Source organism: Eucalyptus grandis, chromosome 4 (assembly GCF_016545825.1).
Source record: "Eucalyptus grandis isolate ANBG69807.140 chromosome 4, ASM1654582v1, whole genome shotgun sequence".
In the NCBI taxonomy this organism is placed as follows: domain Eukaryota; kingdom Viridiplantae; phylum Streptophyta; class Magnoliopsida; order Myrtales; family Myrtaceae; genus Eucalyptus; species Eucalyptus grandis.
This window is the reverse complement of record NC_052615.1, coordinates 32,453,579-32,467,673: the sequence shown is the minus strand read 5'-3', so window position 1 is coordinate 32,467,673 and position 14,095 is coordinate 32,453,579. Positions and strand designations below refer to the sequence as shown.

At 42.4% G+C, this 14,095-nt stretch overlaps 1 protein-coding gene and 2 long non-coding RNA genes across 5 annotated transcripts; 1 reads left to right on the top strand and 2 right to left on the bottom strand.

Moving 5' to 3' along the window:
• The first annotated feature begins 1,503 nt into the window (after positions 1–1,503).
• On the top strand, positions 1,504–3,808 carry LOC104443170. The gene has a single exon (XM_039310896.1). The coding sequence runs from the start codon at positions 1,562–1,564 to the stop codon at positions 3,761–3,763; it is 2,202 nt and encodes a 733-aa protein (XP_039166830.1). The 5' UTR covers positions 1,504–1,561; the 3' UTR covers positions 3,764–3,808.
• A 4,940-nt stretch (positions 3,809–8,748) lies between these two features.
• LOC120292969 lies at positions 8,749–9,817 on the bottom strand. The gene is made up of 2 exons (XR_005550575.1): positions 9,664–9,817; positions 8,749–8,871 (listed from the first exon to the last, which is right to left on the bottom strand). It is a non-coding gene; the product is annotated as an uncharacterized LOC120292969 (long non-coding RNA).
• A 2,048-nt stretch (positions 9,818–11,865) lies between these two features.
• On the bottom strand, positions 11,866–14,093 carry LOC104441901. Of its 3 annotated transcripts, none has more exons than XR_005550573.1 (6): positions 14,050–14,093; positions 13,884–13,945; positions 12,941–13,706; positions 12,481–12,581; positions 12,145–12,204; positions 11,866–12,023 (listed from the first exon to the last, which is right to left on the bottom strand). It is a non-coding gene; the product is annotated as an uncharacterized LOC104441901 (long non-coding RNA). The 3 variants fall into 3 exon arrangements; XR_005550574.1 differs by having other exon boundaries at positions 13,585–13,706; XR_005550572.1 differs by having other exon boundaries at positions 12,481–13,706.
• Between the last annotated feature and the right edge of the window lie 2 nt (positions 14,094–14,095).

The following is a 14,095-nucleotide window of genomic DNA, read 5'->3' as shown; positions in this document are numbered from 1 at the left end:
GAACTAAGATTTATCCACACCGGACTTTGATGATTTTCCTATTGTGTCCACGTGGGAATTGTGTCCACATGGGAATCTGCATACATATTTTAGGGTCTTCTAATGGTTGATTGGATTTGGTGTTGAAGAAACTTAATCAATAAGGTTGTGAACGTAGAAATATTTATTACAATTAATACTATTAAAAATCTCAAATTTATACCATAAGACATAGTTATCTCAAATTAATTTATTACCTCATAAAAAATTCACAAGCTCCGCAATTGCGTTGAACCATTTTCCATCTCGCAAAAATATTCAAGCCGGCATCCCTAATTTCAAGTCTACCATCAATGCATATGTGTCAACTTATATAGATTGAATTTCTATTCTCCATATCACTTCGTACTCGAATACCGTCCACAAAATATATTCGTCACTAGCTTTGGCCCTATTTGATAACCATCCCCGAAATAGAATCGTTACCAAACACATCGTTTGTATCTCCATCATATTTCTATTTTAGCAGATTGGTTGTCAGCCTCAGACGAGAGAGGTAAATCGTGGTGCTGTCACAAGCGAAATGTTGTTGTCCTAAACTTTCGTGTGACTAAAATTGTTTTCTTTTTCTTTTCTCATTTATAATCTTAACCTTTACTCTCCATCCTCCTTCTAGACTCTAATTTATTCGGAAAAAAAGAAGAAGAAGAAAATCCCCACAAGATTATTGTGGATGTCAGACGTCATATCACAGCCCCCCTCCTCTCCGCATTGTCTGAAACTTCTCCTAAAAAGATTGGCTCCAGTTTAGCTACAGAGCGAATGAACAAAATTCATTGGAAGAATGTTATAAATAATCTATAAATTTTGGCTCAATATATAACGTAATCTTAAAATTTTAATTTATTCAATATAATTCCTGAATTTTAGCCTAATATTCAATATGATTTTCAAATTTTAATTTATTCAATATAATCTCAAAATTTTTAGTATATATTCAATTTAATTATTGAATTATATGAAAATAGTCAATGTAGTCTTTCCATTAATTCAAAATCAGAGACAACATTAAACATTTTCATATGGTTTACAAACTAAATTGAACACGTGTCAAAAGTTTAAAGAAAACATTGAACATTTTCATAAAATCCAAGGATTAAGTTGAACATAACTAAAAGTTCTGGGACTATATTAAATATATTAAAAGTTCGGGGAATACATTGTGTATTAGGCTAAAATTCAAGGATCACATTAAATAGTTTATAAGTTCAAGGACCACATCATATATTTGGCAAATATTTAAGGATTATTTGCGTCTTTTTCACAAACTCGGTGGCCAGAAAATTGGAGTTGCAAAGGTCCCACAAAATTCAAGAAGCAAGCATCCTCCTTTAAAATGAGATTTAATTGCAATTGACGCGCAAGTAGAGGTCTAGTTCTTACCTGGAAAAAATGGAACTCACTTGACTGTTCCCACGCGCTTTCCAGCCTAAAACTTCTTGAGCAAAAACACAGAGCCACCGCAGTCGCAGAGCTTTGAAGGAAACAGGGGAATCGATACCAAGAAATAGAGACGGCCATTATGCTCGGTTGCGTCAATGGAAGCCTCAACCAGGCCGAGTTTGGCAAGCCCATGCCCTGGATCGGCGTCTACATTGCGGCAGCTTCCCTGGCCTGTGTGATCGCGATGGCCGCGGACGCCGCCGCAGGCTTCCGGTACCGGCAGCTCTGGTTCCCGAACCGCTACTTCGCCCTCAACGCCATGTCGCTGAGCGTCATTGCGGTCGCGGTCAAGCTCTGCGTTGACCTCAACACGCCAATGGCGCGCCGGAAGGAACAGCTTGCCAAGCTTAGCAGCTCGGTCCTGATCTGCACCGTGATGGGCAATTCGATGCCTTCTCTCGGGTCAATGGAGAACAAGGAACTCCGGTCCAACGTGATCGCTCTGGCGATTCTCGTCATCACATCTTTTGTGAACATCTGTATACAGTTGGGCACCGGAGTGATCTTCGTCTGCAGGTGGGAACATGCCTTCGTGATGTCCCTGATGCTGCTGTTGCTGGTGACCCTGAGCTTCTCGGCCGCGATGGTCCCGACGAGCAAGTGCTACTTGGAGATGAAGTATTGCAAGAGGCACGAGCTGACTCTGAAGGAGAGCTTGAGCCAGAGCTGCGACAACGTCTTCGACAAGCTCAAGGAGCACCTGTTGAAGTATGGGATGATGGCCCATTCCTGCAACCCACAATTCGTTGTGGCGCGGTCCGTGACGTGCACTGCTTCCGGGGCGCTCTGCCTCCTGAGCGCAATGACCCTGGCGCAGGCAATTGTCCGGGCTTACCTGCAGCCCTGGATGTTCGAGTTCGTATCCTGCTATGGCCCGTCGGAGTCGGAGTCGGACTATAAGTGGTCGAGCACGGCGATTCTCATCATGCAGACTATTGCAGTCGGGGTCGGCACAATCGCACCAGCATTCCGATGGTTCCTCACGATCAGATTGAAATGGCAGAGGCGGGGGAACAAGAGCTACAAGGATGAATTCAAGCCCGAAAAGTACTGGATACAGCAATTCATAGAGATTAAGGAGCGTCCGTTCAATTTACACGTCCGGAGCCGGCGGTGTCGTAAACTCATCCATGACTCAAAGAACGTGGTTTTGGATATGCTCATCAGAATACAAGTCGGGATTGTGTTGGGAAGCAAGGCCATGAGGCTGATCTCCATTCTGTTCATGAGCCCAATCTTGTTGTTCTGTGATTTGTACTCCAATCTGAGGAAGAAGTTCATACTGAACATCAGCGATTCAGACAAGGACTTGCACTCGAGTTCGCCCCTTGAAGGCTCGGCCTCAAAGCCGGACTTCAGCCAATATATTTTGCATCTCGAGGGCGAGGAAGAATTGGTGCACGTCATGATGCGGAACAAATGCGACACCATCGAGCGTTGGATCCAGATGGGGATGAACAATCAGCCCAAACATCTCGTGCAACTTTTGGAAGAGACGGATCCTCGTGGGTTCACAGGGGTCATGGACTTCGACAGCGATGCAGTTCCTCCCCTGGATTCTGCAGAACCACAGAACAATTGGGCACTGCCGATCGCGACCTTAACGAGCACAGCCGTCACCATTCCAGACATTGACCCATCTGCCAGAAAACGATTGCTGCGTGGTGTTCGCGAGGCCCTGATGTATGTCAACATAGTAGAAGAAAGGCTGTGCGCAAAACAAGAATTGATGAATGCCCGAAAGGCGGCGAGTATTGTGTTCATGGGAGTCGATCTCTACCACAAATGGCTCGACGTAGATCTCCGCAAAATTTCCCTCCAGGGAAACACCACAAAGGATGTGCTCGAAGCGCTTGCGTGCACCGCAAAGAACGTTTTCGTCGAATTCAAAGCTGTACCAACCCATGGATATTTAATGGAATCCCCTTCGGCATGGCCCGTCAAAGTACGGGCCGCGCATTCCATGTACCGTATAAGCGAGACCCTGCTGCTCGATTGCAAGAGCAGCGACTGTTATATGAGCAACAGAATCTTCGAGAAGCTATCAAGGATGATCTCCGATATTATTGCGGCCTGCCTCACCAACTTAGAACATGTCATATTCACCGAGTGCTCTCGCAGCGGCATTGAGGGCCGGACAGAGAGCGTGTGGTCCGCCGCTATTCTCCTCGGAAGAACGGCAGAAGTGATGAAAATCCTAAGCCGGAGGGAGCTTCCATGTCTGGACTCCGACCAATTGGCGAGCATTGACGAGTGGCGAGCAATGACGAGCGTGCCTTGAGTGACCTGAGGAAGGCTTTACCAACGAAGCCATTCACAGATGAGAACGAACCGTCTTCTCTCAGTCGCGGAGATCAGTACCTGTCTATTCAGTATTCACAAGTCTAGGGAAGAAGCTTGAACTAGCCTAGGAGTTTTTACATGTTTCTTTTTTCATCCCGGTAATGATCTGAATGATGGTCGAGGAATGGGCACTAGTTGTAACGACGAGCATTGCAAAAAGAGCTGTCGAATGTACTCGAGGCATATCTCTTGCTGATGTATAGTAGTAACTTTACCGAGGTAGGAATATGATGACTCTTGAGCACGAAGTTGCGATTAATGTCATTAATGTCAAATTGGTAGATCTGATTTGTGCCCTAATATAGGAGGAGGAATTAGCATTATCAATAGCATCAGAATCAGGATAAAAAATTAACGTTCATCTTCCAACCTACATGCTAACCTAGTTAATGAAATAGCGAAAATCATGAGGGCGGTCTCTTCAGAAGATCCTTCATATTTTTGTAAAGGTTTTCGAATTTCTTGGTCGCGACAAGATCTCGGGCCAACAAAAGCCACTCTTTGCACTTGCTTCAAAGTATGTCTCATGATCTGTTGATGATCCAGGCTCTTGATCTGGTGACATGTTTGTCCCTATTGGCTTGCCACTAGAACTGAAGGTTGCTAAACTATGGTGCAAAACAGATCTCTCTTCCACACACAAAAGAGAACTCAACTCTAGCTCAATTTATTAGCTAATCTCCAGGCAATCGGACCTCAATCTGCAACTTCTAAACAGCTAAGGAAAATCAAGAGACCGAAGATCAAAATAGAGCATAACTTTAAGACTATGTCATTGAAGAAGCCCCATTAGAGTATATCAAGTCATGTTGACGATGGGCATCTAATCAGTTCCCAACTATCAATTATGCCTACTTTAGTTGATCCTTTTTTTAAAGCCAAATGAGACTTATCTTGGCCACTGCAGAGTAGTTCTACATCATTTCCTCACAAACCAAGTAATGAAAAAAAAAAAAGAGTAATGGAGAGTGTGGGCCTCGGTCTCCGAGAGGGTTTTGAGAATAAAAGGATATTCTCATTCATGACCCGGCATTTCGTAGTTTTATCTTTTGAAAGGCTGCAAATCCAAAGTTTAATAGTCTTTTTGTGCAACGTGGGGAGACTTTAAGTAATCATGTCGATCTTACATCATTGTCAAACTTAGAGCTAGGTCTAGCTACTTCTATTATAGGGATGACCAACATGTCTCGAATGATTGAGTGAGTGCATAATGGCACAAACATTAGTCAAAGTCTCAGTTTCCCTGTGTCAAATTGTGTTTTACACGGCATGCATAGGTACCAAGCCAAAGACCAATGAGGCTAGTTAGAACTCGAAATTTATAATGTTTTATTAATTTTTTAGTTCAATCAGCGCTATGATATATTTTCATACCCATTTGTTCATCCTTTCAATGATCAAATGTTGTCTTTCTAATTTTTCCATGGCATAGTAATTCATAGAATAAATTTTGGTTGATATTCGACATGTAGAAAACATATCATATGTTAGATATCTTTGAGTGAAATCTTGCTAAATTTGGTAGGCCATAAAAACATGATACCAATCTAATTTGATTAGGGAAAAAACTTGTTTTGAAAATCTTATATAGGGCTTAAACAGAAAATAATTTGAAATAAGACAGAAAATTGAGCCATAACCATTTTAGGAAAGAAAGAAGGTTGACTATCGAAGAGGGGTGTATCATTTGTTGTCATCATCATCACTTCTTATCTCGCTTTCAAATTTTTACCCTATCTTCTTGCAAGGTAGGGGAATCGAAAACCAAACTTAAAACTAATTTGTCCTCACTCCAACCTTCTGAGAAGGTGGAGATTCGATTCCTACCTCCTCATTTTATGTTGGAAGGATGGTCACTATGGCAAATCGTAGTGATTAGTTTCACTTAATTAAAAAATGGTTATTATTAAAGATGGGCATTGATAATGGAGTAGTTGGAAATTACTGGAAATACACAAAGCCAAAAGGCTACCTCGTATCCTCGATTAGCAGCTTCTAGCTTGCCTCTCGATTCTTCGTCCGCTTGCGAACTCATGCTTCAGTTCGATTACTCAAGAGGTTGGAACGTAGTAAAGTTTGAGTCTTTGTCTTGGGAATTGATCGTTGTTCATCTTGGTGCTTTGTTTTCGACGGTGCTCATGCTTGAATTTGCAGAATCCTGAGTTGCTTTTCCCTTTTGCTGTGTTTTTTTATTTTTTGTATGTCTGATCATCGGTAAATTCTGTGCTCAGGGTCGTGAGAAGGAGATAAAGTTTTGAGCTTTTTTAATTTTAATTTTTTTTTTCAATTTTGTTCTTCTTCCTTCTGGGTTAGGAAACTGGCTTCACATCCTGAATTTGACTGTACTGCTATGTTGAACTACTCTTTAGATATATGGTGTGGAGGGATGGGGTGATAAATTGAAGGGCTCTGTTTTTGTTATCATTACTCCTTTTTGATATGGTATGCTCGATTTTATCAGTTTTGGCTTATGTTTTTGGGGCTATGGTAGCAGGTGGAATGGCTAAGAGTTACTTCAAGCAAGAGCATGATCTTGGTGCGTTTTACTCTCCCTTGAGTAGCAATTCGCTTTTGTGGTTATTTTATTGCTAAAGCTTCGATTTTGAACGTGTTAATTAATAAAACTGTCCTGTAAACCCAGAGAAGAGGCGGGCGGAGGCTGCCAGGATAAGGGAGAAGTACCAAGATAGAATTCCGGAGAGAATGAAAGTTGGATGAACTGTTATGATTCATACTGATGAACTTGTCTTTGGAAAATTTAGCCTTAAGTTTGCTTCTTTGGGAACTTAAGTATCTAGTTATACTTTTTGGCATACTTGATTGTTCGCGCGCTTCATCTCTCATGCCCTCAAAGACTTGTGGAGTGGAAAGTCAAGCTCGCAGTATTGCTTTGTCCAGCATTTTAGAATTTTAGTCTAACAATATAAGAAATTATGTGATTTATGAACTGGAGTAACTTGCAGAAGGATCAAAGTGATATCATTCCAACATAATGCAATAATGACCAAGAAAGCCAAAATGAAAAGGAATAGACATTTACAAGCTGTGATTATCCGTTGATCGTCTCCAGGATTTGAAAAGGACAGGCGAACCAGTCCATTCTTTCTCGAAGAGAATCTGAAGTGAAGCGTTCATATCTCTACGGGAGGGAACCTATTAATGAAGGCAAATGTAGATTGGAGAACTGCACAATGCTGGCATTTGGAATGCTTCTTGGAGTGCCCAAAGCAGGTGGGGACCGCTTGGGCATTCAGCATTTTCGGAATGCTGAAGAGGGGATTAATGAATTTTTTTTCTTCCAATATTGCCCTCACTGATAATTACGTTTTCCTATTATACCCTCAAAAACTACTGTTCATCGTCTTCCTCGTTGAACTTATTTCTTCAAGAGTGAAGCTCGGCCCGGAGCTCACCGGCCGGAGCCGGGTCGCCCACGCATCGCCGTCGCCAAGCACCGCCGCCGCGTGGGTTGCGGCCTCGAGCGACGCCGCCAGGTCGCGCGACCCACGCGACGGGCCGAGCGGTGCTCACCGCCAGATCCGGGTCGCCATGCACCGCCGTCGCCAAGCACCGCTGCCGCCACGCACCGCCGTCGCAAGCACCGCCGCCGCCAAGCACCGCCGCCGCCACGCACCACCGTTGTGTGGGTTGCGGCCTCAGCGCGGCGTCGCCGGGTCGCGCGACCCACGCGACGGCCGAGCACCGCCCGATCGGTCGCCACGCACCGCCGCCGTGTGGGTCGCGCGGCCTCAGCGCCGACGCCGTGGCCGCGCGACCCACGCGACGGCGGTGCATGGGTCGCGCGGCTGTGCGGCGTCGCCCGAGGGCGCACGACCCACAGACGGCAATGCGTGGGTCGCGCGACCTGTGCGACGCCGCCCGAGGCCGCGACTCCACGCGACGGCGGTGCGTGGGTCGCGCAACCCACCGCCTCCTCACCACCACAGCCCACCGGCCGCCTCCCCCACCACCCACCGCCTCCCCACCAGCTCCGGCTGCCTCCCAATCGTTCCCCTCCTCGCATTCAACATCTCCTTCTCCTTTCTCCTTTCTTTTTCCTTTTTCTTTTCAGCTCAAAGCTCCTTTGTGAAATGCACCAAAATAAAAAGAGTTCCCAAACACTTCAGCATTCACAAAATGCCCATTCTTCTAAAGATACTTGGGGAAATGCAAAGGCATTTCCCCAAAGTTGAACCAAACGGGCCCATAGGGGGGCAGAAATCTCCGAAAACAGGACTTTAGAATCCAAGTCTTGCCAAACCAATAGCACGGTCCAGGCCCTCCCAATCAGCCATAAGGCAAGGTCTACATATAAGTACGATCAAAAGTCTAAATGACCAAAATTTGCAGCGTCACCTCCTCTGAAAACCTTGTCCTTAGTAGATCTCCATCCCTTCGGCTCTTCTCTAGCATCAATGACCTTGTCCTTTCTTTCTCCTGCTTTTCTCTCTTCATCCGTTCCTCCCTCAGCTCCTCCAATGTCTTCTTCCCACTTTTCTTTCCCTGCTCCTTCTCATCCCTCGACGGCCCTTCATCCCCAAATTTCTCCCCATCAACGTGATCACCCTGCTTCTCAAGATACCATGGCAATTTAACTCCTTTTCCAGCAATCCCATATCCCAATCTATATTTCTCATCCTCTGCGGTTACCACTTTCGGCACCTCCTCTTTCGTCATCTTCTACCTCTTGAATACATCCCTTTCATTTCCTGCCCCATTTTTTGGTAGTTCAACTGGGTCAAAAATCTTAATTCCCTCAAAGAGATTGATATGGCCAGACTTCTTGTTCGTCCCAGCTGGCTCCACTCGCTGACTAGCAGGAGCTTCAGCAGGTTGACTGGCAGAAGCGAAGCCACGGGCAGCACGAAGCTTCTCGAGACAAACTCAGCATTGTGCTTCCTCGCTTGCTCTGGCTTCAGCTGCTCCTCTTTCACGGCAGCCTCTTCATCTTTCTGGACCTTCTCTCTGTTCTCATAATTGTACACATTCCAACGTTTCTGGGGAAGGATGTTCAAACCGCCATGACCGTCCATGTCGTCGTGCTACCTAGAGATTATCATGCACGATAGAATTCAGTGCATTTCAAAGGTCACATCCAAAAACAATCTTATGGTCAGGCAAAAATTAAGAAGCATCACATAAGCAGCCTTCTAACAAGTTAACTTCCATTGGAGCCACGGCCATCAATGAACGAGAATGAACTTAAATCTCGCTGATAAATGCACAAGCATAGTTCAAAAACGTAAAAGCGTAGCAATGCCAGGCTTTCTCAACGGTAGCGAATGGAATGTGCGAACGGACGAAGGCCCAAAAAATGAAGAAAAGTGGGCAAAAATTCTTGCTTTTGGGCACATCCACAGCACAGCTAAGCGCAGGGAAAACAAAATCATCTCCTGGCGAGGGCACACAAATGACAAAACCGAGTGGCGCGACCCAATCGGTTAATTCCAGTAGCGAACTCCGGCAATTCTTGCGAGCAATAGAAATCTAACGCACGCGCATGCCAACCCACCCATGCTAGTTCAACAAACGATCGGCACCGAATTAGGATGCAAAGGAACAATCAGACGGACAGGCCGCAGGGCTAGTCACTTCAAAAGTCAGAAACAAAAGGCTCTTCCTTTCCGAAGAAATCAATCCTGGGCTGACGAAGTTCCACACATTAGAGGTATTAACGATTCGAAAGAGAGGGAAAAAAAAAAAAAACCTCGGCCACCCACATCCCCAGTCGACAAGAAGAGTCCAAAACACACGCCAATTCAGCCGGTTATTCCGACAACAGAGCCGCAGAGAATCAACTGAAACGACAAGCTGCTGAGAGATGGACAAAGCGATTACCTTGCGCGAGCTGAGATGCGAACAGCCCGAGGGGAGAAGAGGGCTTCTTCCACCGGGAATGAATCGAGGTTGATGAGATCGAGCCTTTCTCGACGACGGCGGAGTCCTTTGCTCTCGTTCGCTCTGATGAACAGGAAGGAAGCGATTCTGGTTTTATTCGGACGCCGACATGGCAATTTGAAAGAACGAGCCGACCCATGTACGCCGGTAGTTACAATACAACAAAATTTGTATTCTTGTAATGTTACTGTATTTAATTTAATAGTGTGGGGGTATGGTGCAATTAGGCCATTTTTTCCTCAATTAAAATTCCTTACATTAATTTATTGATGAAATCAATTCTTTTAATTTACTTGATTTGTATAAATTAATTCATTAATCATCTATGGTTACTTGTCGACCACTCTTTCAATTTGCTTTATGAAGTAGCAAAATCTTATCGACAGCACTGATGTATTAATATGGCATGATATGCATTGATCCACGTACAAAAAGAGAATAAAATGAAATTGCATGCGTGTGAGAGAGAGAGAGGTGGGAAAAGAGAGAAGTGCCAACATGGACGAGGATGGTCGACCCTCATCAAACTTGGCAACTCCTCTCATGCTCCGATGAGCCGGGTAGATTTGGGCACAAATTAGGCATCCGCATGAAAAAGGTGAAATTGATTTTCTTTTGCTAGATTTGGACACACTTTTTAACCAACATTAATTACATGATATATCTCATAAGAATGAGTGGTTTCAAGCCCTGGTTCCAAGTTCCAAAATAAGCTCCACCTAAAAACCAAAACCTATGAAATTGGAACAGGTTAAACTTGTATATCTTGAAACTTGGAATTTACTATGTTATAGATTTTGAGGTATACTTAATTTTCACATGTATTATTAATTGAATTATTGTAGTGAATCATCACCTAGGAAGCATTGACATTCTCTAAGAGTCTTCGTATTGTGTCGGACACTTCGACACGTGTTCGATACTTTCGGACACCCTCGAGCACCCTCGGACACCCTCGGACACTCTTCAATACTCGATCAACACGTGTCAAAAAATTCGACAGTTGGTCAACTTTCTCGACACTCTTTGATACTCAAGTCAAAATTTCAACATGCGAGTTTCTGATTTCGATACACGAGATCAATTTTAAAAACTTTCAATAAATGAGAAATAAAAAAATATATATATGAAAAAATAATAAAAATAATATTAGGGAAAGAAAAAACTTAATTTTCTTTTCTCTTTTGATTCTTACTTCCCATGATATGAAATTCACACCCCAAGTTTTTTCTCTTTCTTTCCGATATGTCCGAGAGGCAAATCCAGTATGTGAATTGCTATTTTTCCTTCTTCAAATTTTATGAATTATTAGAATGGAGTTGAATTTGCTAATTTTTTTTTTTTTGTCGATCTTACTCTATTCTTACTTTTAACTCTCATTCTTAGACTTTTACCTAACCTTCTGTAGAGCGTGGGAGTCGAAACACACATTTAAAACTAAATCGTCCCTATCCCAATCCCCGCTGAAAATGTGGAGATTTGAATTCCCTACCTCCCCCTTCCATGTTGGAAGGGTGGCTACGGGGCCAAACTTTAGTAGTTGAATTTATTAAATTGAAACCAAAAATGATATTAATAAATGAGAGATTAATATTTTTAGTTTAAATTCATTCTAAACTTCTTTTTATTATTTATTTATTTATGAATTTGAATCAAATTAATTTAATTGAAATATCATAAAAATATACATCTAATATACAACATGTCAAAATTCTCTAATTTTTTAGAAACGACGTGTTGCGTGTTGTATATCACGTGTCGTCGGTGCTACTTAGATCATCACCTTTAATAATTACTACTTGCTATTATAATCCATTGATTACAACTTACCTCTAAACATATGAAGAATATGAAACATTAACTTAATAAAAGTCTCAATCAATAATGGAAGCTTAAACTAGTTGTTCCAAATTACACACTTATCATTAGATGCTATGAAATACCACATGATTACTTGAAAACATAAATCAAGAAAAATATAAAAACCTGATTTAGGTTCCAAGGTACTCGTCTAAACTAGTTTCCGAGGTGCCTGTCAAAATAAGTTTCCCAATTTTTGGAATACATAAACTTACTCTTTTTTTTTATCAGTCCTATTATATTCCTACTCTACACTCACTCTCAAACTTTTGCCCTGCTTTTTGCATGGTGTGGGAGTCGAAACCCACTCCTGAAACTTACGCGTCCCCACCCCATCTTCTGAAACTTCGCTGATCTGAACATGCTTGCTCCTTTGAGGATGCCTACTCACAATATACGCACTATCTTCTGCACCGGCATTCAGAAAATTCATTCTCTGCCTGGTTTTGTCGACAGGTCCTAAATTAATCAAATCATGGTTTTGTCGACAGGTCCTAAATTAATCAAATCAGCTTTAACATAAAATTTCCAGGAAGAAATATCGAGTGCGAGTGGTCTCACCATGAAAAATGATCTTCGCAGCTAATAGACCTTCTTATAATTGCAAGTCCTGCTCCTTTCCTGGATTGGACAGGCGTTAATTAGAAATTTATTATCTTTCATCAGAAGGCACAATAAATGGACCTGGCTAATGAAGAACTTCTTGCGTAATATCTTTACCAAAAAAAAAACTTCTTGCGTAATATTGAATACCCTAGTGGGAAATTATCACCTGTTACTGTCTAAACCCCCCAATCAACCCCAACGTGGCTGACCCATCCCGTAGAATAACGCCAGCAATTCAAATAAATTATAGTAATTATACAATGCAGAAAAAAAAAAATTAAGGCCACGTACCAACTTGCGGTACACATTTCATAGAATTTGTGAAAACAGTAATGGCAACCCAAAAGATCAGATATGTCTGTCACTTTGCATGTTGCTTTACTGCATTTCACCTGCAAAAAAGAAAGGAAGTAATCTTAAAGACTGGATTTGTGCAATGCAGAGACATAGGATCTCAAGGCGACCTATGTCAGGACTACTTGTTTAATGAAGCAGCACATTCTTTTAATCATTTTGTGCAGTGTGAAGGATTACAATCTGAAGTGACTTATCTCAAACTACTTGTTCAATGAAGCAGGCACATCGTTTACATCATTGGTTTATTTATAACATGGGAGTCACTCTTTCGAGAGAATCTAAAATATCTTCCAAATGGCTAACTTACAAATACAAATTTAACATGTCATCAATAAACTAACTGATATAGATATCGTCGCAACTAGACTAGACAAAGGAGCAAGTAAATCCTAACCAAACGCTTGAGCTTGTGAGAATAATATCGTCAGTGAGAGGAATTCATTCTAATGTGCTCGTCCAAATGACCTGCACTGAGAAATCCTCCATGTGAGTGCATAAAATACTTTAAAAATGTATGTCAATACACTCTATGGGGCTTCAGAATGAATCAATCTCCTAAATTACTGTGAATTCTATTACTTCAGTCACCACTGTCAACAATATTTGATTTAAAACGAAGTGCACTAACATGACATGACCATTGTCCCCATAATCATCCTTATCCTGCCATATGCTACCCAACCTACAAACTTCCCTTATAGAAATCAACGGAAGTTGCTAATGATTACTGCCCATAGGCTCAGTACCAACCAGATCCCCGTCAAATGTCCCAAAGCAGAGTAATAATAAGTGAAAATGGAATTAAAGGCTCCCCAACCCCTAAAACACCAGTTTAAAGTAAAATCAACAACAAAAACATTAAAAGAAATGTCACTTGAAGAAGACAGAACATACCCCCACAAGAGAAATAAATATTGTACCAGCCAGAAACTCGTCCCCTAATGCCACTCAAATAGTTGCTGAACAAGCAAACTGATGCCTCAAGCAGCAAAGGCAACCCATGATGCTACAGTAATTTAACCAATAACAGGCACTTACCCATCACATATTACTCTATTACAATCAAGACGAGTCGCCAAACTATGCGAGTCGCCAAACTATGCGTGGATTGACATTCATTGCACCTTGCTGCAGATGAGCTTTTCCCTATCTGCTTGCATCTGGAATGAACATAAAGCAGTAGAAAAAGAAGAGAGGAATTGAGTGTTTCGACAGCAGTTGACATAAAATTTTAGAAACAAATTTGTGCAATCCTTAATATACATCAAGGGTGCGTATAGCCGAAGAACTATAATAACAGGGTGAACAAGATGAGACAGATTCAGAATTCTTGAAACCTTCTATAGAGTCCCAGAAGATCTTTGGGTATGGAAGTTGATTTGTTTTGTCCAGCTGCAACCTGCATGACAAGGACTTTTTCACGTCATGTTAGTGGAAACAAGGAGTAAAGAAGTTGAAAAACAGACTATCACACCAAGGAAGGGAAGTCAATAGGGCACTCACCAAGCAATCTTCAGCAAGGTGCCCAAGCCTCTGACAGGTAGTACTA

Bases quoted from the DNA above. Each gene is read 5' to 3' on its own strand.
- LOC104443170 (XM_039310896.1), top strand. From the start codon at position 1,562: ATGCTCGGTTGCGTCAATGGAAGCCTCAACCAGGCCGAGTTTGGCAAG.